The sequence below is a fragment of the Cinclus cinclus genome, chromosome 3 (genome assembly GCF_963662255.1).
Source record: "Cinclus cinclus chromosome 3, bCinCin1.1, whole genome shotgun sequence".
NCBI lineage: Eukaryota > Metazoa > Chordata > Aves > Passeriformes > Cinclidae > Cinclus > Cinclus cinclus.
The window spans coordinates 35,700,629-35,728,111 of NC_085048.1; the positions used below are offsets into that span (position 1 = coordinate 35,700,629).

At 36.1% G+C, this 27,483-nt stretch overlaps 1 protein-coding gene across 2 annotated transcripts in view; it reads right to left on the reverse strand.

The window, feature by feature from the left end:
* The window catches only part of RNGTT (RNA guanylyltransferase and 5'-phosphatase), a 171,021-nt gene that overhangs the window by 80,266 nt on the left and 63,272 nt on the right, over positions 1-27,483 (reverse strand). The window contains exons 11-12 of one of the 2 annotated variants that reach the window (XM_062489868.1): positions 26,898-27,062; positions 9,816-9,884 (exon numbers count right to left, since the gene is read on the reverse strand). In XM_062489868.1, the coding sequence (XP_062345852.1) occupies positions 9,816-9,884; positions 26,898-27,062 (234 nt within the window). The remainder of the gene's footprint in view (positions 1-9,815; positions 9,885-26,897; positions 27,063-27,483) is intronic. The other variant, XM_062489870.1, reaches the window with a different exon arrangement.

The window sequence follows — 27,483 nt, forward strand, 5'->3', positions numbered from 1 at the left end:
TTTAGACAGGAGAGCTGATTCTACACAAAATTCAAACATATTCTTCCAAAAGCATGCTAGTGCTTCCAAATATATATATATATAATATATGCAATATGGTTCACTACATACATGTTTATCTTACAGAAAAATCTGTATTACTTAAAAGTGATACCTTTAAGAAATATTTTACAAATAACAAATCAATAATGTGTTTGTCTACTGGCCTTGGAGCCAGCTCTGTAAGAAGAGTAGGGGGAAGAAACCCTGAAAGCCAAATATGAATTTGCTTTGCTTGATGTTAGTTGATGGTAAGACTTCTGCAAAGGAATATGCTGCCTAAAAACTAGCAAATACTGACCCCTGCCAGCCTCTTCTCCAGCCAAACTTACATTTTGCCTCACCATCATCTATATCAGCTATCTTCCAGAATAGATTTAAGTAGGAAACTGGAATTTTACACTTTATGCTTGAAGACAAAAAGAACAATCGTGAAACTCTTATTTTGTTAACCACATAGCAAACTTTTTTCACCTGTTTTGAGCTCTGAGCACTAAGAGCACTGGATCCTGTGATCAACTTACATTTGTTAAACAGTTGTTTCCACAACTGTTTAGAGTTATCCTTTATTCTTCTGGTTTCTTTTTCTCATTACCAGCAGAACAAGCCCTATTTTCCCTTAAAAATGGCAACATCAATTCACTGTCTGAGAAGTCCCAGTGATACACATTTCAACTGCTTTCATAAGTTAAAAGTTCTCTCTAGAGAATCTCACGTAACTTAAAACACATTTTGTTTCAGTGGTTGGATGAATATACAGATGCAATATCTCCCTGGGATTTCCACGGATCACTGTTTGGAAACAAGCAACCTACTGTTTGTCAGTTCAAACTTGTCAAAACTTCCAGATAGGATGTAACAAGTGTACTAACTGGTTTTTAACAAACAATTCAAAGCGTACAGATCATCTGCATTTTGGAAATCTGAGATACTTTCCAGCGAAGACTTGTAATCGTTTTCCCCTTTCGGAACAAAACAGCAGACACGTCATAGTTGTACCTTCCTCTATTTCAGTGGAAAGCTTCTAGAGTAATGTGGAGAAAACCTGAATTTCATTTCAGAAACACATCTAGCAGCATTAAAAGAAAATAAGCTTTTGCTTTAGGAATATCTGCAGTAATTACATAGGAAACCTTCATCAGGTTTCTGATCTCTGACTTCTATAGTCAAGGCATGAAGTCCAGCAATGCCCTTCCACCTCTGTACTTATTAGACCTGTATGATATGATCAGATCTAAATTATTCACCACACACCTCAGTGGAAGACAATGAAATTTTCTTAGAAGCAATTTACAGCTTTCATATCAAGCTCAAGAATTTAATTTTTAATCATGTTAATGGACTTAGTTCACTATTCTTGTAATATCAAAGGCTAGGAGAGCTGATGAAAGGAACAGGAAGTACTAGTTATCACCAGTCAAAAGGAGACTGAATCACACAGTGTTCTGTTGTACCTCTTCAGTACAGACTACTATTCCACAGGCACCTCTGAGCCCTGCAGAGTACTGTTCTGTACAGTATCATGAACATGATTATTTTAAACGTGCAGTCACCAATAAGCACAGTAATCGTCAAAGATTTATCTGATTATACATACTAGCACCTAAGAAAAATATGCTTATAATTTAAAAATTCAGTTACCCTTTTGTGACATTTACCATGCATTTTCCAAATTGCTGTTTATATGAACAATGACCCAGGAAACACTTCAAATTATGAAAAACAGGGTAAAGTAGAATAAATAATTCTGCTTTTAAAGAAAGTGTCTTTAAATGTTTTGACCATCCACATACCACAGTGCAAGTGCCAATGCTCCTCTGAAAGTCATCCTGTTTCCTCACATCTTAGGTAGAAACATAATTTTCCTGAAATTCTAGGCTACTGGTTACACTAAACAGCAGGATTCAGCAAAATATTCTGTTTATCCTGATACCACTATTTTTGTTTTACTGCTGTGCTCCTGCCTAATAAAGAATATAAACATTTTATGAAGGGTCTTCATGAAAACTTGAAAGGTTTGTTGGCTATTTTGTTCTGCCATGTACAGAAAACAGAACTGGGAAGAAAACAATCACAAAAATCTAGTTCTTCCAGATACTCTGCTCAATTTTTTCCTTTTGACAGAAAGAGTACAGAGGGATCAAAAATGAAGCACTCTGTTTATGGATATCTATACTGGGATTTGAAGCAAAGAAAGTGTTGACAAAATACTTTCTATTATATTGTCCAGTTTCCAAATCATTCCTGATCTATCAGCTTCTCAGTCCTGGAGAGATTGCTGTAAATTTCAGGATAGTCAGAACACTGCCATGAAGACAAGTGACCACTTCATTAATCTATTCAAGAACTCAATCAGACGATTCAATAAAGAGTTCTCACTGATTCAAATCAAAAACTCTTAGATTTCCCTGTGCAGCTATAAGAGATTTTCTTTTCCAAAAATAATCCACAACCCATATGAATCAATGTAATTTTGGGGATACAGATCTACTGTTTTATAACAGGTGTTTTGCAGAAGCAAAACCATTGTGTTGGTATTCTTACCTGAAATCCCATTTACAGTATATATTCCTAATATTTACCTTGTTATTTTAGTTAGAAAATACATGCAACCATAGTTAGAAGCATGACAGGAAGTGCACCCCACAAGCTCCGTGACAGCTGGCTTTGAGACAAAGAAACCATGCAAAAAACATTTTTAAAACCTTTATGATTGATGATTCTATTTTATTTTCCCAACATTTAAAACAGTAGAAGGCAGAGAAAAGTGTTATTTTTCTTTTCCTAAATGACACATGCAGAGACACCACCATATTAATGTCAACTGACAATCCCAAGGATGACTAGTACACATAATGTAAGAAAGATCTCTCCTTCTGCCACTGGCAGGCAGAATGATTAAACTGCACAACAGAAGTTCAAGAACCTATTTAGATGGCACCCATAAATGCAGTTCGCTGCCTGAGAAATCAGAGAATGTCAGGCAGTACAGGTCATTAGCAAGCAAATGAGACAACATATCAATTAGGACCAGCACTCTGCACAGGTAATCAGACTCAAGGCACTGACATCTATTCAGGCTGACATAATAAAAAAGTCAGGTTAAACAATTCTGGCATATAGCAAATACGTCTGCATTTCAATCTGAATGTACTAGAGGACCAAGAGCAGAAAGTTAAACAAAACTTTTGCTACACTCCAACCATACTATATTTAGATCTAAAAATGTTTCATAAAGGGAAAGAGGAAAATGTAGATATTTTCTGGGGCATGAGTTATTTCAGATTCTTGGAAAGTAAGTGGAAATCATAAAAGTCTGCTACATTCAAAAATCATGGTACTTGTATCTTGGAGTCTAACAATTTAATTAAATGAGTTGTAATTAATTTAATTAGACCTTACTGGTGCTTAGGTCAGCATTTCTTAATTTTTTAGTTTTCTGATTTAAAAGAAAAAGAGTAGAAAACAAGTCATCCCAAGTGAGCAAAGACAAACTTGAATTGATATAAAAGTTTTACCTATACAGTCACAGAAAAACTCCTCAAAGGAATATTGTGTATTTGTAATTGGGTATATTTGTAAAGCATATGAAAAAAAATTTATATTTGAGATAGGAATAGCTACTTAAGAGATGAATTGCAAGGAACATTGCCATGGAAATTGAATGTAACAACTATTCATAGGCAGAAAAGAGTTGCAAAGCTCAGTGGCATTTCAGGAAATTGACAGCAAGTTCTCTATTAAAGGAAAATGTACAACTGCAGAAAAAGTGCACACTGATATGACAACAGCATCCCCTGACTAGCACCAGACTGAGTCAGGAACATTGCTCTTACAGAAGAAATCACATTTAGCTACGGGATACTCCAGAGATGAAAGGTTTTAGTAATGTGGCTCAACACAAAAGACTGATGAAAATTATGCTCTCCAGAATCTCCCTTCTTCTGCTGCAAACTCTAGAGAAAAAAAAATCAGGTGGTCTTAGCATCTGTGGTAACAAACTGAGGTGCTGATGTCTTCTTCCAGTAATAGGATGTATGTATGGGAACAGTTCAAAGCTGTGCCAGGCAGTTTTAAACTGGACATCAGGATGTATTTCTGTACTTGAGAGGATGGTGAAATATTGAACAGGTTTCTTTGGTCAACATCCTTAATATGCTTAAACTTGTGGTTAGCCCTGAAGTGGTCAGACAGTTGGACTAGATGATCACCGTAGATCCCTTCCAGCTGAAATAGTCTGTTTCATTCTATTCTATTCCATTGCCTCCAAATCTTACATGAATCACTACAAAAATAGAAAGCTAAATCCAGAAACATATATTTGTTAGAAGCAAAAAATCTACACTATTATATGATTCTTCCTAAGCCTTTATATATCAGCTTTGGTATTGAGAGTATATTTGGTATATCTGAGTGTGCCTGAAGCCATTAGTTGCTATTGCACTAAAAATACATAACTGTTGCCCCATCACTGATAAACAGGATGTCTGAGCTTCAGAAATAAGTCAGCAAGTGACTAGGCCTATGATTAAAAATTTACACACCATTTGATAAAATATATACTGTGAAAGAAAAGGCTTTCCAATTATATAGGATTATTTAGGACAAACTGGCACTGTTTAATGAAACAAATCATGGAGATATTTTATTTGGTGGTATCTTTTAGAGATATTTAATTCAGATTTAACTTCAGTGATTTTGGATGAACTTTTACAATGACAGAAAATAACACAGCCTATTATACAATGGGAATAGCACAAATAATTAACAGGCAACCAAGCATTTCAGATCACCACTAAGTCTGCCAAGAGAAAGGAAGGAAGATATAGTAATAACTCATGCAATGTTATTCAGTTATAAAAACCTGCTCATTTTTCTTTCATTTTAAATGCTAAGCTTTGCATTAGTATTCAGTAGTGTTAAATAATTCAGCTCTTCTTTAAAATAACATTTATCTTAGAAGAACAGAGCTCAGCAGCTGCCCTTCGTCCTCCCCTCTAAAAATCCAAATTCCACGCAACTGGACTTTATTCCTCATCCAAAATAAGAGCATGAAAGAGTACCAAACAGAAATCAGACAGAGCCAATGCAAAAATGTAACAGAACTCAGGAGGCAAACACAAAACAGAAACTTTTAAACTGTGATACAAGCTTTCCACAGACGATCAAAAACTGTCCTCAGGCCTTCCCAGCTGATGGCCAGTGAGTCTTCATTTAGTTGGCTAAAGAAACAAAATAATTCCAATATAATTTCCTGAAGCAAAGGAAAAGTAATAGTTCCATCCAGGAAGAAAGCTGGTTATTAGGAGATTACTAGCATAAAAATTAGACAGTCTGAGATATCTAGCAAAGGTAGGATTTACAAAGTAAACACGAAAAGTAATTTCACTGATGAGTGGGCAGAGGCCAGAGAGCCAATTCTGCCATCGGAAGAGGCCATTTCTGAGATTTTCATTAAAAACATACATGCTGGTAACCTGCAAGTGCTCTAAAACAAATGTAAGAAGTTTTGGGTTTTGAAGCAACTTTAAAAAAAGGACTGAAAGCTTCCAATCTTCACGTAAGCATCCAGAATCTGTAAAAAGGCATGTGGCTTTCACCTTTAAACTAACTGACTCATGGTGTGGGGCATGATCCCAGGATGAGATACCTGTCCATGAAGTTTCCTGCTGCTGTTTTACTCCTACTCAGCACTTATCTTCGGGCCCTGCACTGCCAACCTGTTACACGTAGAGGAATCAGAAAGCTGATCAGATGGAATAGAACTGTTTTAGGCATATGGGAGTTATAGTGATAGGATCTTACATGGATGGACAAAGATGTAGGGGAAAGAAGTGTCAGGGAGAAGCAACAGAGAAGGGAAATCAAAAGGAATGAGGAAATGGGCTGCCGGATAAAGAGAATGCACAAAGAGAAAAACAGTAAAGGAAAAGAGTACAAAGGGAAGAAGAGAAGCAGTAGTAAGAAGAGATTTGTCTCTTGAGATGGAGTTGTTAAGTGAATGATATGTTAATGCATAAGAACCACACATCACATCAAGCTACCTACAAAGCATTCTTAAATCATGAACAAGGCAAAAAATCCACCACTTCCACTAAAAATGCTCTTCCCATGATCTGTGAAAGCTTTCAGACTGAGAAAGGAAGAAATGGGAAGGAAATGGGATGCCTCAGCCACTGCCTCTCAACTGTCACTGTGAAATGAAAGCCTTTGTATAACCCACCATTAACCAATAAAAGTAACTCAAGCAACCAATGAATTAGGAATAATAAAAGCTCAGTTAGTCTGATCTTGCAAAATAAAGTAACCTGCAAAGGCAGAAGACAATCTCCTTACTCCTTAATGTTGTTTCTACCATCATCAGTCACAGCACAAAATAATTTCTGCTTCAGTACAAGAACCTTGCTATTCATAGTAAGAGTTTAGATAGGAATACAAACAGAAAAAACCAAACCCTCTTACATTTTACTGAAACCATAGATTCAGTACTAAAACTTTTTCACAAATTCCTTTTCATTAAAGCATACCAACTTCTCAAAACTGGACTAACACAGAGGCACTTGATGCCAAAATCTCTTCAAATCAAAGAGAAAGGTGAGAAAACCAAGAGCTCTTAGAGGCTAAAAGCATCTTCACAGATAATTTTTGGATATCTTGAGTTTTATTGAAAATCAGAATTAAACCAACTATAAAACAACAAAATATTCTTTCTCGATCCATACTGACTCCCAGTACAAGTGCTGCCTGTAGCTAGTGGGGAATACCCATATACTCCAGTCTGGATGCCTTCATCTAAGACCAGACAACAGCTGGAACACCTCTGAGTAAACTGGGGCAAAGGGGAAGGGAAACTCAGAAAAGACTTTCAAACAGTATGAACTAATAAGCTCATCATTCCTTGTATTAAATAGTTCAATTCTGCATTCTGCTTCACCTAACAAAAATACGGTAAGTGTGGGTAATTTTCCCCAAAGAAATTTCTGTCTGTACATGTTGACATTCTGTTTATCCTCATCAGCTGCCACTTCATTCTTCTTTGTGATTTTGCTTCAATTCCTGTCTACATTTGTGTACTCCTTAGAACACATGCTGGATTTCAGGAGCTCCCAAAAGATGTTCTTGAATTTCCCTGATTTTCAAAAACTCAGCATCATTTCTGTCTATCCTTTCTTTCTGCAAGATCAATTATGTCAATACAGTTCTTCATTTCTTCATTTTCTTCTGGATATGCCTCTCTTCACTTGAGACAAACCGTTTTATAAAGGTCTCCAACTCTCACAATAACCAAAGTTCAGGGCTCTACACCCCAATCAACAACAGGGGGTAGTTGTTTTCTCTCTGAAATGATCTAATACATCATGCATTCAACTACAACACAAAAATTATTTTAGTTAGTATTCTCAAGGGGTAATTTATGCACTGTTATAGTGCTGCTCTTGTATTGTTGCCTATTAATTCAGTCCCTCTGTGTCACATAACAAAAAAAGCCATCTCTATCAGCTTCATCCTTTTCAGTTAATCAGCTTCAGTGCTTCTTTCCCAAGTAACAGGTCTACAATAATATTTTTTCTCTAAATATGTTACTTTCTCAACTGAGAAAGTCATTACACTGAGAAAACTGCATTGCTTCATCCAGGAAAATCAGTTTAATAGATGCAACAAACTCACATTCCATAAACTCAGAAACAATATTAAGATTTGAACATTAAATTAAACAAATACATAAAAGATTAAAACTCTTTATAAGCATTTATAAAATAAAATTGTTTTGGTTGGGTTATAAATTTTTTAGTGTGCTAAGTCAGAAGACACAAGTTCTAGAAACACTAAACAGATCAGATATTGATTTCCTGTAACAGTGACTAAAAGATACATTTTTCAGTAAGTTCATTTCAACTAGAAAAGGTAATTTCAAATTTATGTATGCTAACGTTGCTTAGCTTTATGAGAAACCTTTATGATTGCTTTAGATTCTAACAATATTCTAAGATATCACCAAGACTTCTTATGAAAGGGTGAACTTTCTTTACCCAATAGCTTTGCTTTAAATTGGAAATAGCTATGTATTTTAAAAAGTATGTGGCCTAATTGCTTAGTTAGCTGATGCAGAACTTGAAATAGAGAGGTTTATCTTATTTCCAGATGGGAGTGTCATCACCCCCTGCTAAGATCTACAGTTATAGGAAGTAGACCAGGAAAAACATGTTTCATATTTTTCCTGGAAAAGTATACACATGTACTTTCCACAAGTAACTGAAAGGCAGAAATATCTGTCAAATTTGAAATAATTGAAAACAATTCCTTGCTTGATTCAGTCAACACACTGGAGGGAAAGGATGCCATCCAGAAGGACCCTGACAGGCTTGAGGTGGGCTGGTGCAAACATCCAAGTTCAACAAGACCAAATGCAAGGTCCTGCACCTGGGCCAGGGCAATCCCAAGCACAAATACAGAATGGGTGGAGAATGGATCAAAACTTTCTCCCTAGGGAGAAAGATTTGGGGGTGTTTGTGGACAAAAACCTCAACATAAGCTGGCAGTGTGCACTTGCAGCCCAGAAAGCCAATCATACCTTGCACTGTATCACAAGAAGTGAGGGCAGCAGGGCAAGGGAGGTGACTCTGCCCCTCTGCTCTCATGAGACCCTACCTGGCATGCTGTGTCCAGCTCTGTGACCCCCAACATAAGAAAGACATGGACCTATCAGAACAAGCCCAGAGAAGGGCCACTGAGGTGATCACAGGGCTGGAGCACCTCTCCCATAAAGACAGGCTGATGGAGGTGGGAATGTTTAACCTGGAGAAGAGAAGGCTCCAAGGAGACCTTACAGCAGCCTTCCAATATCTAAGATAGGTCTAAAAAAACAGATGGAGAGGGACTTTTGACAATGGCATGTATTGACAGGACAAAACAGAATGGCATCGAATTGAAAGAGAGTAGGTTTAGGTTAGATATTAGGAAGAAATTCTTTATTATGAGGGTGGTCAGGCACTGAAACAGGTTGGCCAGAGAAACTGTGGATGCTCATCCCTGGAAGTGTTCAAGGCCAGGCTGAATTGGGTAAAAGGTGTCCCTACCCACCCTCCCAGTAGGGGACTGGAATTAGATGATCTCTACAGTCCCTTCCAACTCAAACTATCCTATGATTTACAAGCTAAGAAAAAAGTCAAGATGGATGATGCTACAGCCATTATCTATGCCAATATACAATACACACTGCAGTGTATCCACTGTATCTGATTCAACAGCAGGAGTAATAGAATGGATGAGGCCATGCTAGCTTGAGAACCATTTGCATTATTTTTCTGGTTGTCTGCAGTACTTCTGGTAATTTCTCCCCAGGCCACTCATACACCTTTACACTGGCAAACATTGCTCAAAAAATTATCATGTTCCAATTGCACTAAAACAACATGAGTCACAAATTTTAATGAAATTTTAATGTGCGAACATCCTTGAAAAAGCAAAATAATATGAGCTCAAATCAGTGCTTGAAAGATTCATGGAATTCATGCAGTCCTAGAAAATTCTTCATTATTTAGCAGCACATCCATAGTACATACTCTAAAAAAACATTATATGATTCCTGGAAACTACCACCATTGATTAGTAAGAAATCACACATACTACAAATGAGAGAACAACTAGTCAGAAACAACACAGCAGAGTAATCCTGACAAAAACAAAGATTAGCTAGTTGATGGATGAGTGGGGAGGGAGAGCAAGAATTTCATCTGGGACTAAAGGGAGAAAAATATATTGCTTATGCTACTTACTCCTGTAGGCTGAAATATCAGTCCATCCACTTCATGGCTAACTTCTCTGGCAAAGTTTCCTTCCAGGAGCTGTAGAACAAAAGAGAAAGAAATCCTTTTTCCATGGAGAAATGCACATCAAAGTGAGTAGCAGTGGATTATATGCTGATTCTGCAATCGCTTGCCAGAAAACAGCTTATTTATGGTTTAATGTTAGAGCTTGGGAAATGTCAATGTCAACAAAGTAGCAGCTTCTACAAAGAATACTCAAGGCTAAGAAACCCTTTGTCCATAAAGAAATACTTAGAAACCAAGATGATTCTATATATTAGAAAATGAAGAAATATCAATTCTAATACAGGACACTACAGGCAAATTTGTGGGCAAATTAGAAAATCCATTTGCCATTTTAACACAAAAGTAGCACTCACTTTAGATTGAACTTATTTCCTGAAAAATACTTTCAGGGCATCATTTGAAATTCATATTTGACAGACTTCCTAACTAAGGCATAAACCAGTATCACAGCTACATGACTGTAAAACAACTCTTTGAATTCATCTGTATCTTGAATATTCTATTTTATGCTTTCAAAGACTGTGAATTCCATATGGAGGTAAATATATCCATCAAGATGAATTTACCAGAGAAAAAAACAACTAATTAAACAAACCACTGAAACCAGCTAGTCAACAATTATGAGAATTGATGATATACTTCCATATTAAATTATTACTTGCCTAAGGAAAAGCAAATAACCAAATAGAATTACAACGGACAAGTAACAGCAAAAAAATTAGGAAAATTACCAAAATATCTCTTTATGAATTTAAATTTATGTTTTATTGTTGAGATGAAGAATCTGTCCTGAAATTTTAGATACTTATAGCAATATTTTAAAAAACTTTGCCGTAAAAGTAACCACATGGTGATAAAACATAGCAAATACAGAACCAGTAAATTATAGTCAGTTTTAAAAGAATCATTTTGGCCTGGTCTGCTAATTTTGTACAATTTCCTCTCTAGATCTCAACTTAATGACCTGCTGACCAAATTATGACTGAATTATTCAAATTAAGTCAATAAAGTATGAAATGCTCTAAGAACTAACACTTTTATCCTACTAAGGCTGTACAGCTAAAAGCAATGCAATTTTATGTTTCATGGATCAAAAGCCTGATGGCCAAATACTTCAAACAATAATGATTTGACATATTTCACTTTGACCTGTGTTTGCATAGAATGACTAGTCATTTTGCTATAAAAAGCTAGCTTTTTCTCTTACCCAGTCATTAGCCTATATTTGTGCCTTTAGCTCCAACAAGAAGAAAGCTTTCACTGTTCAACTCTTAGATACAATTTAATTGGAAAAACACACTATGAGAGTACTCTTAAGTGGAAAAATACTTTAAGAATATTTAATTCTGAGTAAGAAACTATCCATATATAATTTTTCAGAAGAGAAAGCCCATAACTGAAACTTGAAACTGCACCTTGCTGTTATAACCAGTTGCTATCTTGAAATTTACAGCTGAAGTTCACAATGTAATGCATCTGCTACCGTTATGACTACACAGAATAACAATAAAACAATCCCAAATTCTTTCATAAATATATTGTTAGTCTTTGCTTTATTATAGCAATGACTATAGGAAAAATATTTAAACAAATGTCAATTTTTTTTAAAAAATAGCAGGGTTTTTTAATTTCTACATTAGCTAATTCTTCCATGGATCACTTGCAAGTTACTCAGCAGTTCCAAAAGTGACTGGCCGATCATCTGTAATAAGAGTGTGCTTCAAACTTAAAAAATGCACAAGACTGATTTCATTAAACTCAAGTATCAAAAAACCTCACACTGAATAATATTACTATTAAGGAATAACAATATTTTAAAACAAACAAAATATCCAAGCAAACAAATACAAAGCAGAAACTTCAAATTCGTTGAGACTGCTTTTTATAAATTTCTGACTAACTGATCAAAAGGCATTAACCAAAGTGGCAGAGAAATCAATCATATCTATTTCTGCCTCTTCTGAAGTTCTTAAGGGAATTACAGTTTGAGGAGACACTTACTTCAGTGTTGGAGCTTACAGAACTGAGTTATATATTCTTTCCCAAAATAAAAGTTAAGAATATAGAAACAATCTTTCAAGTTGGAGTATGTAGAAAAGCAGAAAATAATCATCATGCTGTTTGGCCTGCACCTCTCTCCACTCTGGTGAACAAGTAGTTTAAGAAAACTATATTAAAATACTTATTACAACTTGAAAAATTGAGAGGAAAATACAAATTAAAATTTTCCCATTTCAGAAATACATTCTGGTACTTTTCATTCACTACTTAGCCAGAATTACAAAATGTAAAGGAATCTGTCCCATCAAGCTGCCACCCACTTTCAGAGTCAAATGTCCTCAGCTTGGAGGTCCACAGTGTTTTCACTATGACAGCTCCTTCCAAGCATCTATTAGATATCAAAGACAAAAGGATTTTAAATCCAGAGCCAGCACTGACAGATAACTGCACTTCTTTGTACTCCCAGTTATTCTGCTTTCATTCTCATTAGGTCAATTACATGTATTTAAATAACAACACCCTCTCTGGAAAGGAATTTTGACTAGAAAGGATTAACAACTGGGCGGAGGGAATGGAGCAAGGAGCATACATTTTCTCTGACATTATTCCCATAAAAATTTTCTTGAGAATTAAACTATGTAAAGGTTGTCTGTGAACAGCAAAATAACACAGACACTGAGTCTTGCAGAAGGTTTGGAATGACATGGAAATAAGCAGGAAAGGAACATTTGACATACAAGCAAGTATTTTGACTCTAAAAATTTTTTTCAGTTTATGAACTTCAAATGCAAATATCACGGTTCATCTTTTAAAAAGGTTTTTCAACATTCCACACGTTCAAATTTCTAATTAACTTGAACAGAATGGTCTTTTTTAATCGGCACCAAGATAAATGGCACACCTGCTTGACTGGGATGACTGCCATGGATCAGATAAAGTGCAATGCATCTCAATGACATTTTATAAAAGATGGGTAAATGATGCATGTGAACCAGCACTCCGGCATCCAATTCCTTGTTGCCTCATGGCATCTATTTCCACCTGACATCCCCTTTGTTCACTCCTTTCACCCTCCTTCTTCCCCATGAACACTGTAATAAGCTATATACTCATATTAACGTTTGTTATTTAAAACTTTTCCTTTCATTCTTTTCAACTAAATTTAAAATTATCAGTACATCTAATAACACTTCTCTTAGCAAAAGAATGGTATAATTGCATGGTTTGAGTGGAGCTGTATGATGACTAACAGGATTTCTCCTTGCTCCTTAACCACTGAGAAGAAGAGCTGTAGTATGTCACCAAAACAGCACTAATAACTTGCTGAAGCTGATTTTGCTAAAACACTGAACCAGTCACCAGTTCTTCTGTGGATAATTGAAAATTTACACTTTAGAGATCTCTCTGTACTTATACCAACAAAGAAATCACTTTGCTCCTTCAGTAGAAAGGGGAGAAAATTTAGGTGCATACAGATTCTGTACAATGCTAGTAGATTTTCATTAGTGTTTCAGTACTTCTGAACCAAGACACATAATTTATGAGTTCGCAGATATTACATTATTCACAAAATAAGTAAGTCCAGCAAGTATTACTGTGCCTTTTCCTTCCCCTTACAAAAAACCAAAAAATCTCATGAAAACACAACACAATGTGAGTTCTGAGTATCCCAACACATAATGATGACTCTTCAAAGTCATACTGACTTTCTACAAAATAATTTTACTAAGGTCCTTGCACACATAATTACTGATCTCCTGTGTCGCAATATACAAATACTGCTAACCATTTTGTCTATATTTCTGATTCAAAACTGACACTGCTTGCTATCCTCCTGAAATGCTTAGGGATACAGAAAACAAATCCCTTTGAATGTTATAATACAAGACAAATACATGTCCCTTTTCCTTGTTTTTTTCAATTTCAGAACTGCTATATGCTTCACTTCAAGACAGAACAACTCTGCCTGCAGTCCCTATGGAGTTTTCCAGATCCACCTTCAAACTACTGATCATCTGGACCTATTCACTCTACAGAGAGCTGTAACAGGAAACGTACTTCACTCTCAAGTATTAATCACAAATAAACTATTAATGGAATTTCCAGTCAGCCAGAGCATAAAACACCATCATACTTGGGCCTACAGTCATTCCTAACTTCACAGAGCCAGCATTTTCACCATCTTAGGTTTCAGTCCAACTTGAAGGACCACCCCTTTCTCCAAGGATGATAGCCCTCAGCATCAGCCTGAAAGAAATTCTCACATCCTGACAACTGCCGAGTTTTATAAACATGGGCTCATACATCTCTGTAGATAATCTACTACATAAATCTTCATAAATCCTGTTTTTGAATGACATCAGAAATCCCAGAGAATGATTTTGATTCTAAGATGGGTTAAAATAATGCAAAAATAGTCTGGCTCAGATTCATCCAAACTATCACATTCCCCAAAAAGAAATCAGTCTGCATCAGGCAATGATGGAGCCATCATCCAAACTATTAACATTCTAAACTCCAGCTTTCAAACAGTATACTTTGAAAAGGAGACCTTGTAGAAAAGAACTAAGCATGCATTTGGTGGGGTAGAAGCTTCCTTTCAGATGGTATGCAGGCTGTTGAGCAATGCTTCAAATTATTATCAAATGCATCTTAATGTCAAGTGAGGGAAGTTGTTCTTCTAAGCTACAGCTGTGATTTCTGCTCCTTCCTCCTCACCAGGATCTTTTCAGTTTCCCCTGTCCCATAGCATCATGTCTTCCTTGGTTTGCTTCGTGTCTAAAAGCAGAGAAGTATCAAGAACGGAACAGCTACTTTCAGTCTTAAAGCAAAACAGCATCAAATAGCATGTGAATAACTATGCCACAGGGGAGAAAAGTTTCATATATTATTTAAAATTAAACATGGGATCTCAAACTTTCCACAAATAGAAGTCGGCTAGTTCACATTTCACAGAAATAGAGCCCAAAGCAAAGTGTTCAGAGAAGTTTTGATTTTGGTTCACTGACTGAATTATTACAAATATATGGTAAAACTTTCAAATCTTTAGTAACTCTGGGGAATTCATGGTTTTGGGAATTAAAGGGAGCACACACCTTCCAAAATATAGATTTTTAAAAAAAAGGAAAAAAAAGACAGAAACAAACACATTAAACTCATTCCATGCAGACTTTTATCTTTTTCACATTCCAGATACCAATCATCTCATCTAACATTGTACTGCAAGTAGAACAGCTGATCTAAATTAACCTAGTGTAAATTAACAATCTGGGGAAGATGCGAGAGGATCAAAGACACACCTCTGGCAGTTCTACTGCTTCCACCCACCCTGCTCCAAAGCAGAATCACCATTTCAGACCAGCTTTCAGACAGCTATGAGGATGAAACCTTCTCCTCTCACGCATATTTGAAGTCCCTCTTCAAGTGATATGCTCAAGTGCCAAGTAATTTATTTGGAAAACTGTGCAATATCAAATTACAGTATGCTGTGATGGAGAACCACAATCTTCATTAAGTTGTCCAATGAAGTACTGCCTGTATACTTAAAAAATTAATTCCTATTTCACAGCAAGTTTTTTAATTCCTTCAACTTTTCCTTGCTCCTCTTTTTAGATTCTGACCAAGAAATCTCTTAGAGGTTTTTTTAGAAATGAGGTTCAAATTTCAAACATTTCACAAGGAAGAAGATTTAAATTTTCAAATATTTCAATGTGTCCTCAAAAGATATCCTACAGACACCACTTTTTAATCAACTGAAACCATGCCATTTAGACTACATAGAATACTCCAGACGGACCACAGCAGCAAGAAAAAATGCTCTCCCTGTTCTCTTCCACAGGAGTCTCCTTTCGAGGAGATCTCTAGATACTTGAGCACTTGCCAAAGTATTTGACCATCCAATGGCTTATTACAACAGGCTGCTTGCCTCCAAGTGGCTACTTCCAAGTAACTCTGGAATCACAGCCCATGGTCTCAGGAGTGTGACTTAACACATGGTTATAAAGTAAAGATTTCTGCTTCATTGTTAGCATTTATTTCCCTCTCAAAACCACAAGTGACCTGCCATTTATATGATTTCAAGTTTTCCTCCAAATGACCTATAAAAATGTTGAAAAGCAGATTTTCAATACTTTAACATGACCCAGTTTTCTCTGCATTAGTCTAATTTCCTGATCAAAATATGATATGCTACCTTATGTCAAATAAATGAGGTAAGAACAGTATCAGTTGAAATGTATATGCATCAGGGTAATGTCCAATTCTATAATGCATCTCCCTTCAACAGTCATTGTATTTAGCTATATTTATCTTACTAGCAATAAAAGGCAAGAAATAAAATGCATCATAATAACTGAGAGTACAGTCAGAAAACCACTGCTTATACTAAATATTCTTAAGCTAACATGGTGAGAAAAAATGATGAAGTAACAAAATATTTCCTGGCCCATGCCAATGATCTAAAATATGCATAAAGGAAAAGTAGGATCAAAAACTGTAGAAAACAAATTAAAAACTGATCTCTCAAAGAAGTAATTGCTTAAAGAAGTTTCCTATGCTAATTAGGAACCAACACATATTGAAGATAACTGCTACACTTTTAGTAAACCAGTGAAATTATCTACTTTGCCCTAACTGCATAAGGAACACAAAGTATAAACGTCTTACTTGCTCATTACTTAAAAAGAAATTTCATGCTTTTGGGCTGTAAAATCAGAGCTGTAAAACGGTATGAAAATCCTTAAAAAAAAAATTATGTTCAAAGCTCAAATCCTAGCTTTCACACAGCCATCCGCTCAAGATGCCAATTATAGACAAAAACAGAGAGAAGTTGCAAACACTATTATGTCTGTATGAACACGTCTTGAAAGCACTTGATGTCAGCCAGTAACTCAGTAACTAAACAAAAAGAGTAAAAGTAAACTCCCAAGGTTCACCTGTTTAACAAAATCACCACTGTTTTGAACTGTGTAATCTCTGGAAACAGCTGACTCATATGGTGATGAAAAATATACCAAATAGCTATGTAAAGATGCATGGGAATTTTTTCAGTGGGTAAAATTTAAAAATACAGCCTTTTTATAAAATATTATTTTATGGAAAGCCTTTCAGTTTGTTAATTTAGAAGCTCTGAAACCAAATCATACTGAAAGACTAAAAATAACCTCTTTACCGAGTTAATCATACAGAACATTTTGGCTCAAAAGACATGAAAAACACCTAATTATGGCAATAGATTTGTTCCCTAAAAGAATGAAAGCAGATAATGGCAGCATTGTGAGACTGATGTTCACTAATATGATCAAGAGACTAATTATTATCCATGAATCATTTGTAGCATTCAAAACTTGATTAATGTCAGGTCAAGTTTAACATGTGATAGGTTTTATTAGTAATGCTCAGCTATCCCACAGCTTGTCAATGTACACAAGTGCCATCTGTTAGATGTAGGAATAGCCAACAGCCACAACAAAAACACATTGGCTACAACTGGTCACTGAAGTATGTTTAAAGAATACCATAAGGAATACCCTAAAAATTTCAAACACACTAGAGCAGAATCCAGTACTAAAGATGTGCTAAAGATAAGAAACTTGTAGCCCAAAAAACTGAGCATGCAAGGTGTGTTTCCCTCTTTTTAGAGGTCAAACAAAGGTATGTTTATTAACACTGAATACTTCACAGACTGACCAGTTTCTAGCAACAAATATCTTTTTGCAAGAGGAATATGCACAGCTTCCTCTCTACATCCTCTATGGATGTTTGGCAAGAATTCCTGTAGAGAATACACTGCTTTACCCTTTAGAGCATCGCTCATGGTATTCAAATACATATAGTCCTAATGGCAAAACACTGTTAGAGGATGCTCAATCTGAAATGCATATTCCACAAAAATAACATTCACTGACAGCCTTCCACTTGTTCTAATCACAGATAATGACAAGAAGAAATCCTTTTGTGGGAGGGTCACCTTCCAGTATTTCCCAGCACTTCATGGGAGGTCAGCTTCACCAGGGATCACTTCTCCCATGTACAGACCATCACAGCAGGACAAGAAGTCACCTGGGCATTTCCACTGAATCTCCACGAGCTCTTCACTAGTAACAGTGTGAGCAGCAAGGCTGAAATAACATGAACTGGCAACAGACAGGTGCATGCACAGAGAGGAAGGAAGGTGACCTAATTCTGGGTTTGCTCCATCAACTATGTACTCTCTTCTGTCTACAACTAGTTAGGAACTCAGCAGGAGCATTGAAAGAAACATTTATTTATCTCATAGCTACAACAGCCCTCTCAGATATATTATAAACATGTTCTCATTTGATGGCCCTCTTGCATTCCAAGTGGATGAAGCTGCAAGGCTGCAGATCTAGGCTGCCACTGGTACCTGCAGTCTGCGCTTTAGCTCCAAGTATTCTGTTTCCTGCTGAAAAGTATGATGTGCAGGGCTCCCATATGCCTTTGTGTCTGTAAAAGCCAAATAGGCTGAAGACTTACTGCCAGTCAGCAGACCATAGACCAAAAAAAACATAATTCCAAGAACCACAACTACTTCAGTCTTCCTCAATCATTTGCCCATGTAATTTCACAGTTAGTAAATGACAAGAGCCCAAACTACTCGTAACTGATCATTAGCATTCTAATGACACCACTCTGCATTATCTTTTAGAACAGCAATTCTGCAGTAAGGTCTTCATTGAGTCCATACATTTTTTTCCAGAAGAAGGCGGCAATAGACATTTCAGTTTATACTCCTGTGATAGGGAATGAGCAGCACCTCCAAGCAAGAAAGCCAGAGATTCATCCCCTCTCTCTGCAACTTGCTTTGTGTCATGATGCACCTCTTAGGAAAAAAACAAGTTATTTCACATGTTGGACTTTAGGTGCTTTCCCACGTCTACTGGAACTGCTGCCAGTTTCACAAGGCAGTTTTAGAGTCTGTTTTTTTTCATAGACAACTTCAGAGAAATCATATATATCATCTACTGAAAGCTGTTTCTTAAATCTACTACCCCCCTAAACAATGTAAAGAAAAGCCACTTCCAGTAGTTGGAAGAGACTGTAGTGTGTATCAGGATGCAATCTTGGATATTAAAGTCCAAGAACCAACAATAGCTTGATATCAGCCACACTATCATAGCCACACTGGAAAAAAAATGCTACTGTGAACAAGAGTAAAATACATTGTGAGGGTGGCAGGGAATTGAATTTGATGGCTCAAATTTCTTTTTTTTTTTTTAAATATCTTGGCTTTGCAGCTAATTCATTAACAGCACTCTTGAAATATGCTTATAACACTAGCTGTATGCCATGTTTCTCAATTATTTGGAGACATTTTAGAAAAACCTAGAGCACGCTACAGTAAAAGCCCCACTGAATTATCACCCATGTGCTGGTTCTGAGTGAACAACTCCAAAGGTTACGCACCTAATATATTCAAAACAATATCCAAGAATAACACAAGCACTGTGTGTTAATGCTTAATTTGACAGCACATCTGCATTGCTGAATTCAAAATAAGTATGAGGCATTTCTCACTGTCAATCTCTTCTCAAGAGCACAATTGAGAAACTGACATCAATTAACTACAATGTTTTCAAATCCTTCTTTCAAATAAGAGAAACACACTCCTCCAAGAAACTTTGACTTTTGTGATAGCTTCAAAATGAAACATGGACTCCTCAAAGCTTTTCAGGAATGACCCTGCCAAACAGCAATATTTCATATTTCTTTTTCCTGATGGAAACAGCCATATATTTCATAGCTTGGCCATTTCATTTACTGTGCTCTTCATAGTTCTCTGTTTCAAACTGCACGGTGTCTTCATTTTCTTTGTTTAAATCATGGGAATGTTGCCCACATCACTCTCCCTATACTCTCCTACTTGGCAGAACACACCCACCTGAGATTACAGTCTTGCTGGAGCTGAAGAAGGTTAAATAGGTTCCACTAGCAAATGCTTTGATCTATTTACAAATTAGCTGTAATCTATGACATTCCCAAATGCATGAAAGATGTTTTATGAAGTCTGTAATGTCTTCCTTCAACTGAGCAAGGCTTTCATCACACTGATGCTTGCGAGCTCCCTAATATTCTGGGTTTGACCAAAGACTACATTCAATAGTTGTTCTGATGTCAAAGAAAAGAATGGCATTGGGCTGAGTACAATGGTGCTGAATGATCTTCTACTGTTACATACTTGATAAGGTTTATCTGTTACCCAGCCCCTGTGTAAATCTGTTATCCAGCCCCTGTGTAAACTGTTCCAATATAATCGGTTCTCTGGTTGTCAAAATCGTGGATAGGTCTGTTTTAATTAAGTCAGATAATTGAGGATTTTGTTTTATTAATCATTTCTAATAAGACTTGTCAACAAAGACAAAACTGCATACACAATAATTCAATTAGACACAAAACTAATATGTAAGAATATGATGTTTTCATACATTTACTGTTACAATTCCTGATTCAAACTGAGCTATTTTGTACTAGGCCTGAGTCACTGATTTTAACACAAAAATTAAAGTTTAACTTTATATTCTGGATGTTTAAAAAATGTGATTATTCTGCTATGCAATGGCACTTGAGGGCTTTATTTGCTACAAAGTTCAAATTAAAACTGTAAAGCCATAATAGTAAAATGCTAAGATTTTGTAATTTCTTTATTTTAAAGATTCATTTTGTAGAAGGTCTGGTTTTGGCATTTTTTTCCTCAAAATTGGGCATAACACAAGAAAAGGAATAACATCCTATAATCTTGCATTATAATAAATTGCTTTAAATTTCACCCCCATCTTTACCATTTTCTTTGTGCTTTTATTCATTTTATCCAAATTAAGCGCATGTCTCATGAACGTCATTCCAATACGAGAAGGCTGATGGCTTCCCTATGGAGCTGCATTGCCAGAAGGCAGTTTGGAAAGTGACAGGCTGTGAAGTGGCACAATGGACAGTATTATACAGTTGCCCCTCAATTAATGAGTGGAGTGACCCACTTAGATACCACAGCTGAGTCTTCTAACTAATTCGGAAGATATCAAATATACAATTCAATTGCCCATACTGACATACCAATTGGTAATTAGGTCCAAACAGATTTGCATTTCCCTGGTTTGGTAATACACCATAAAACTGAAAGAAGAAATCACTTTAAGACACTTTTCTACTTAGAAAGGTATATAGTACTTTGACTGCATGAAATACAGAAGAAATTATTTACAAACATGTTAGAATGTTCAAATCTAATGTTAAAGTGTTACAAGCTAAGCTGACTATATACTGTCCTGATGTTTAAACTTAAAAATGCAACAAGTAAAACACTTCATCAATAAGCTTTTATTTTTCCACTAATTTCATTGCTTTCTTTCTCACGCTATAGTTTGATAAGTCAGAATTTAATTACATATTCCACATCTGAATTATTCTACACGAATTTAATTTGTACCACTCGCAATGTCTAACATGAGCCACAAGTTATGGAAGTAATCCTTCATGGAAATGGATCCAAGACTGTTTTAACTTCAGTAGATCACTTTCTGAAAAATATGAAATGTAATAGTTTGCTAATAATTTCTTAAATTAAAAGGAAAAAACTTCTACCCTAACCAAAATTTTACTGTGCTAAAATATTATACTTGAACGTCAACATCACAAATAATAACAACCAAAAGCAAGTAGCCTAAGCCTCTTCTATTTACTCTAGGAAAGGAACAGAGATTCTTGATCATGAATGGGTCTCCTTAAGTGACTCCAGCAAAGCAAGGAAACCGAGAAGTTAGCCACAGCTGAGTCAATGCTTGCCCTAGCATGAGGGAACCCAAATCTAAGCAGACAGCTGCTGTATTCCTGTCCCACAGAAAGCAAAGGAACAGTCAGAGGCAGCTGGACACCCTACCAGCCTACAAAGCCTCTGCTACCCTCAACCTCCCACTGACAGAAATAATGTTTACTGAATAGTACTCACATCATTACAGTGCTGCAGCCAGCTGCATGAAATAGCTCCAGTTCAAGCACTGAATTTCAAGCAGCAGTAACCTACATTCAGCTCAAGATCTGCAGTCTAGTCACCTATTTCATCTTACAATTTACAAAGCTTCCACTTGGGCTGATTGCCTGTACTTACCTTTACAATTCATGTTGTAAAATAACTTTGAACAATCAGGCTGAAGTACTACATCCTAGGATGTAAGACAGCTGCCAAGTGAAGATTTGAAATTCTAGTGTAAGAATAAGGTAACATTTTTGCAGTTTCTTATTCACTATTTGTTTACTAGGTTCCTCAGGTCAATGATTATTTGTGTTTACAGGAAGAAAAGCATGCCAAAAAGAAGATATAAGTAAAGGTTACACCAGCACAAAAGCATCTAAAGGGAGGAATAAGGCAATACTGCTTTTACACCGTTAAACTTTCCATTCCTGGGGAGATGGAACAGGACTAATTGAGGAAGAATTGTAAGAAATAAAGACAAACAGAAACAAAATGGTAGAGGGGACATGGGTTGGAAGACAATTAAAAGGTGATTAGATGATAAATAGGCCAAAACCCTGGAATGGAACAGATGGAGTGAGGAATATGATGTAGGCCAGACACTGAAGAATGTCTGCCAACTCTAGGTCAGGAAATGCAGGATTGAAAGGTGAGATGATTAAACTACTTCTGAAGGCATAGAAAATCAAAACAAAAACAAAAATAGAGGAAACAAGTCTTCTTGGCAATAAAAAACCTCCAGATGGTAACATTCCCTCTCCACTGAGATGCGGAATTCAAGATCTTCAATAAACAGAGTATTTGACACTTCTGCATCCACCATTGCTACCATGTAATTCTGTCTTCTGCCCCATGACTGCAAAGCTTCTCCACATGTTGTCTGTAGCCAACTTGCAGATATATGACAGGGCTCTGTCATTTTCAGTCAGTTTTGGTTAACAGCTCTCTTGGCAGACACAGATGAGCAATGTCTGCATATTCTGCCCTTTATCAGGGTTCACTCTTCCAGGACATGCAAATACTAGCTAACAGGTACCTCAGCTGCCTTCAAAATATATTAACATCAGCAAAGCGTGCATTTACACAGTCTCCTGCATCATCAGAGGTCCACACCCACTTAATTTTCCAAAGCAAACCATCTCGAGAGGAGCCTTACCTTTATTGATATAAACTCTTAACATTCCACCTCCCCTAACGACAACAAAAGCAGTTTTAAAAAGTAAAAATCCAGATGTCAAATAAACCAGGAGAACAAAGTAAGTCATCTGTCAGTTCACAGATTTGACTGAAAACTTTTAAGAAGATCCTAGACCATTTAATCTTCTAGCAAAGATTACCTTCTCTCTAATCCCTCTAGGACAAGCTGTCATTTTAAAACCAGATAATAGTCTAAGAACTGACAAGTCATTGACATACAGAGTGCTAACATTTGCAAAAGGTTGTTCATTTGACCTGTATCACTGTTTAACCTTTAGCCCTATTGTTCCATTGAGAGTGATGGGCACAATTCTCCATGGGACCACAGACTGCACAGAAAGGAACTTTTTTCCTACTCCTGCTAGACAGAATTTTCACTAGACAACAGGCTTTAGTGATGACATCCAGGCTGAGACAGCCTTGAAAGGGAACTGTGAGTTGGTTTAAGCAAGGAAAGCCAAGAGTTGGCCCATTTCCAAGAATACAGTTATTTCTATGCACCTGTAACTTCCTGTTCAATATCATGAAAATACTGTCTTGTTGGAAAGCATAATATACCTGCAAATACAAGGCCAAGGTTCCAAGCGTAAGAGTATGAAGCATTTAAAGCACTAACCTAAAACTCAGCTTCTTCCACTGACTGCTGCAATCCTTACACAGAGAGTGGAAGAATATGACTATATCATCTCCTTGAGTTCTGATGTAATCCAATAAATGCAAAGAAAGCAAGCTAAACAACAAAAGTGGCCAACCATGCAAGTGTAATGACAAACACCAAAAACTCAGCTGTGCTCAAAAATGTCTAAGAGAAACTGGAAGTTACACTAAAAGGAAAAATCTATCACAGAATACATGTGTTCCCAGCTAACACTAAAATACTAATCTGTGTTTAATTGATAACAGAGGAAAAATATTTTAGTGATACTGTTTTCTTCATCAATATCAGAGTTCAACAAGGCAACATTTTTAGAGACTAAGAACACACAACCTTCTCCCCACTGATTGTCCACTTCTTTTGTCATACCACTAAAACTCAGTCTTAGAAAAAATAGAAGTCCATCCACACATCTTAAACTAACACCGAAGGCAACATTATAAAGATACAGCCCTTATTTCCAAAATCCAAAACTAAATCTCAGTACACAACTACAAATGCTGCCATACTTTATAAATGCACTTTAAAAGTGCATTTCATTTCACAATAAATTGATTTTCAGATTAGAAAAAACATCAGTCAGTACATAACTCTGGTATTAAATTTCCAAATCCATAATTCTAAGAACATTTTCATTATTGGATGTATTATATAACACAGCATGAAGTTTACTGCTGTTTCAAATAATTACTTCCATTTTTTCACTGAAAATAACTAAGCCTACAAGGAAAACATTCTTTTTTTCTGTTATAATTAAAAGTTTTAGCCACTTTTTCTGCTATGAAATATAGCGCTGAGGCTCCTGGCCTTTTGATAATCTGCCTGCAGTCCACACACTCTAACACACATTTACTGATACATTATTTTCATAAAAAGAATGGAATGGAATGGAATGGAATGGAATGGAATGGAATGGAATGGAATGGAATGGAATGGAATGGAATGGAATGGAATGGAATGGAATGGAATGGAATGGATAACTCAGATCATAGAAAGGAATGCTGGAGGGAGGCTGTGAAAGAGGTCTAGAGCATTCTCTTTTGTGACGTTCAAACTGCATCCTGAGAACATGGTTCAAAAAATAAAGCTTCTCATAACAAAAATAAGATGAAGAATTCTTGATAATGATAATGAATGATGAAGAACACGATGATTTTCTTGAGCCCAAGCAAACCCCAGCTATACTGGGGAAAAAGAAAGAAACAAAAAACAAAAAACAAAAAATATTAAAAAATAATAAAAAAACCAACAACAACAAAACAAAAAAACCACAACCCAACCAAAACTCCAAATCATACTCCAAAAGTTTTGATGACACCTCTTCTGGCCAGGTATGGGTTTTCCACTTTTCCTGTCTTGAATACGCAGAGAGCCATCTTATGTGCGACCAAGGACTGCTACCTCCATTGATCCTAGAGACCAACAAGCCTTGGGGGTGACTTAAGAAGCGACATGTCTCAGTGAAATACACTGGGAAGAAACTAGGGAAGAAACCCAGACTTAAAAAAACACAGCTTTTCTGAGACTACTCAAGGGTGTAAATCTTTAAGGACCTTGCAATGGTTTAACCCCAGGCAGCAACTAAGCACCACAAAGCTGATCATTGTAGTCAAGAAAGGAAGGATCCTGTTAGATTCTTTCTAAAGATGAAAGGATCCAGCCCTCCTTGGAACAGAAAAACATCTAAATGAACACAAGAAGGATCTACCTAAGCAGACCTAAGCAGCCCCCACTTGTCATCCTTTAGGATCCATTCAGCAGGCACCTGTCTCTGGAGAGGGATTGATGGATATGAACAGAATTAGAGGATAGAAGGAATTCCTTGTCTTCCTGCAGACCTTGCTGTCCTGTACAGAGAGTTGGCAAACCCCCTCAAGACATTCACCACTGATGCAAGAGGAAGTCTGCTCACTTTTTGAGCTATACTGATGATATATTCATCACTACGTTTGTTGCTATAGTTGCAGAGATGACTGAATAAAAATAGGATAAAGATCCTTTGGGCAAAACAATACTATTTTTAAATAGTCTTTTTTCAGAATAGGGCAATGCTTCAATAGACTGGACTATTGTTTATAGTCTATTCTTACCATACATTATGAAAAATTCACAAAGTTATGATGAATATGAAAATGCAATCCCTTTTTCATTATCCTAAGGAAGTGTTACAGGAATCATACGCATCAAATTCACAGAAGTAATGAAATGAAAAAAGTATTTTGAGGTTAAGTAAGAGCAACAGTAATTCTTAGTTTATATATTGATATTTTGAGAATATATTTTTATGAACACTATTCTTTTGAGCAGATAGAGATTTGAAATCTATGTTGAACCAATAATTATTTCTCTTAAGTGTTTGCCAGCATTGCCTTAGATAAAACTCCACATCAATGCTGGTACCACTACCTAAAACTCCTTACAGTTATCATAGGGCATACAAACAATTCTCAAATACTGACATAAAACTTCTTGGTTATTGAAAACAATGATAGATTTCAAGCCTCCTAAGAAGCCTTCTGTTGTAAGAGTAGTAAAAAAAAACATATTTCACTATGTCAGACTGATTTAAATTAGGACAAAAATACCCTATAATGTATGTTATGCAAAAAGAAAAACGTGTAACCTCAACTACAAAATGTAGAAGGCTTCAGAGTGTCATGATTGACACTTAAAACACCCACCTCAAACCAACTGAAAAAAAAAAAAAAAATCCAAGAAAAAAAACACCAAAGAACCCATACACCAAATACCCTAATGAATTAAAAGTGCATAGATATTCATATCTTAGATGCTTTTTAGGTGGTAGTAACGCATTAGGGTAAAAAATTGTTGACTAAACTGCATTTGAAACACAATCATCTCAAATGCAGATCGCAATGTCCTTAAAGTTTTATCTGGTACTTCAGATTTATTTATAACTTCAAAACTGTTCTCTAAAAGCCTGTGATAATTAATAAAACAAAACAAAAACAACAACAAGCAATAACAAACTAACAAAGGAAAAAAAAACCACACACCACTTTTCGGGATATCCCAAGCTGCCAATCACCCCCCAACAATTGCTGAACATTTGGTTAACAGAGGAATTCACTGGAAGGCACAACAAAAACGCTGAGGGAAAACCTACACCTACCACTGTTTTACTGCCTCCAGCACCACAACATAAAACAACTGAAATCAAGCTTACCTTTCTGGAAGTGTAGATGTCGAAAAATGGTTTGTTTCGAACACTGAATGGTTCCTGTGCTTTGTCAATGAGACCACTCTTCATCTTTTCATGTCGTGGAAATATAATCTCTTTCTCTATACATGCAAGTCGAACATTAAAATCACAGTCTCCAACAGGCTGTCCCTGCCAAGTTACAAAAATCAGTATTAAAATCAAGCACCTAATTATGTGAACAATCTCAGTTTTTGTAACACAGTATTTAGAATCCTCCAGATACATTGAAATATTATAAATTTACTATTTTTTTTCCCAAATGTGCAGTTTTCAAGCATTTTTTCTTAGGCTTTAAGAGTTTTAACCAAATCAAAGTTCACAGAAAGCTGGAAACCTGTACTATGCATTCAAGCATACATGAATTAAACACCTAAATACCTTTAAAGTTAAGTAAAATAACTCCCTAATTACAGTTTTATATGGCAGCTATAGTTCTCCACATAGCTTCCCTCTGAAGTTATTTGGATCATTTTGTTCACAGTACTTTTAATGACAAAGCAACGAGATTTACACATTTAAGTGAACTCCTTGCTCCAAGTGCAGTGTATTG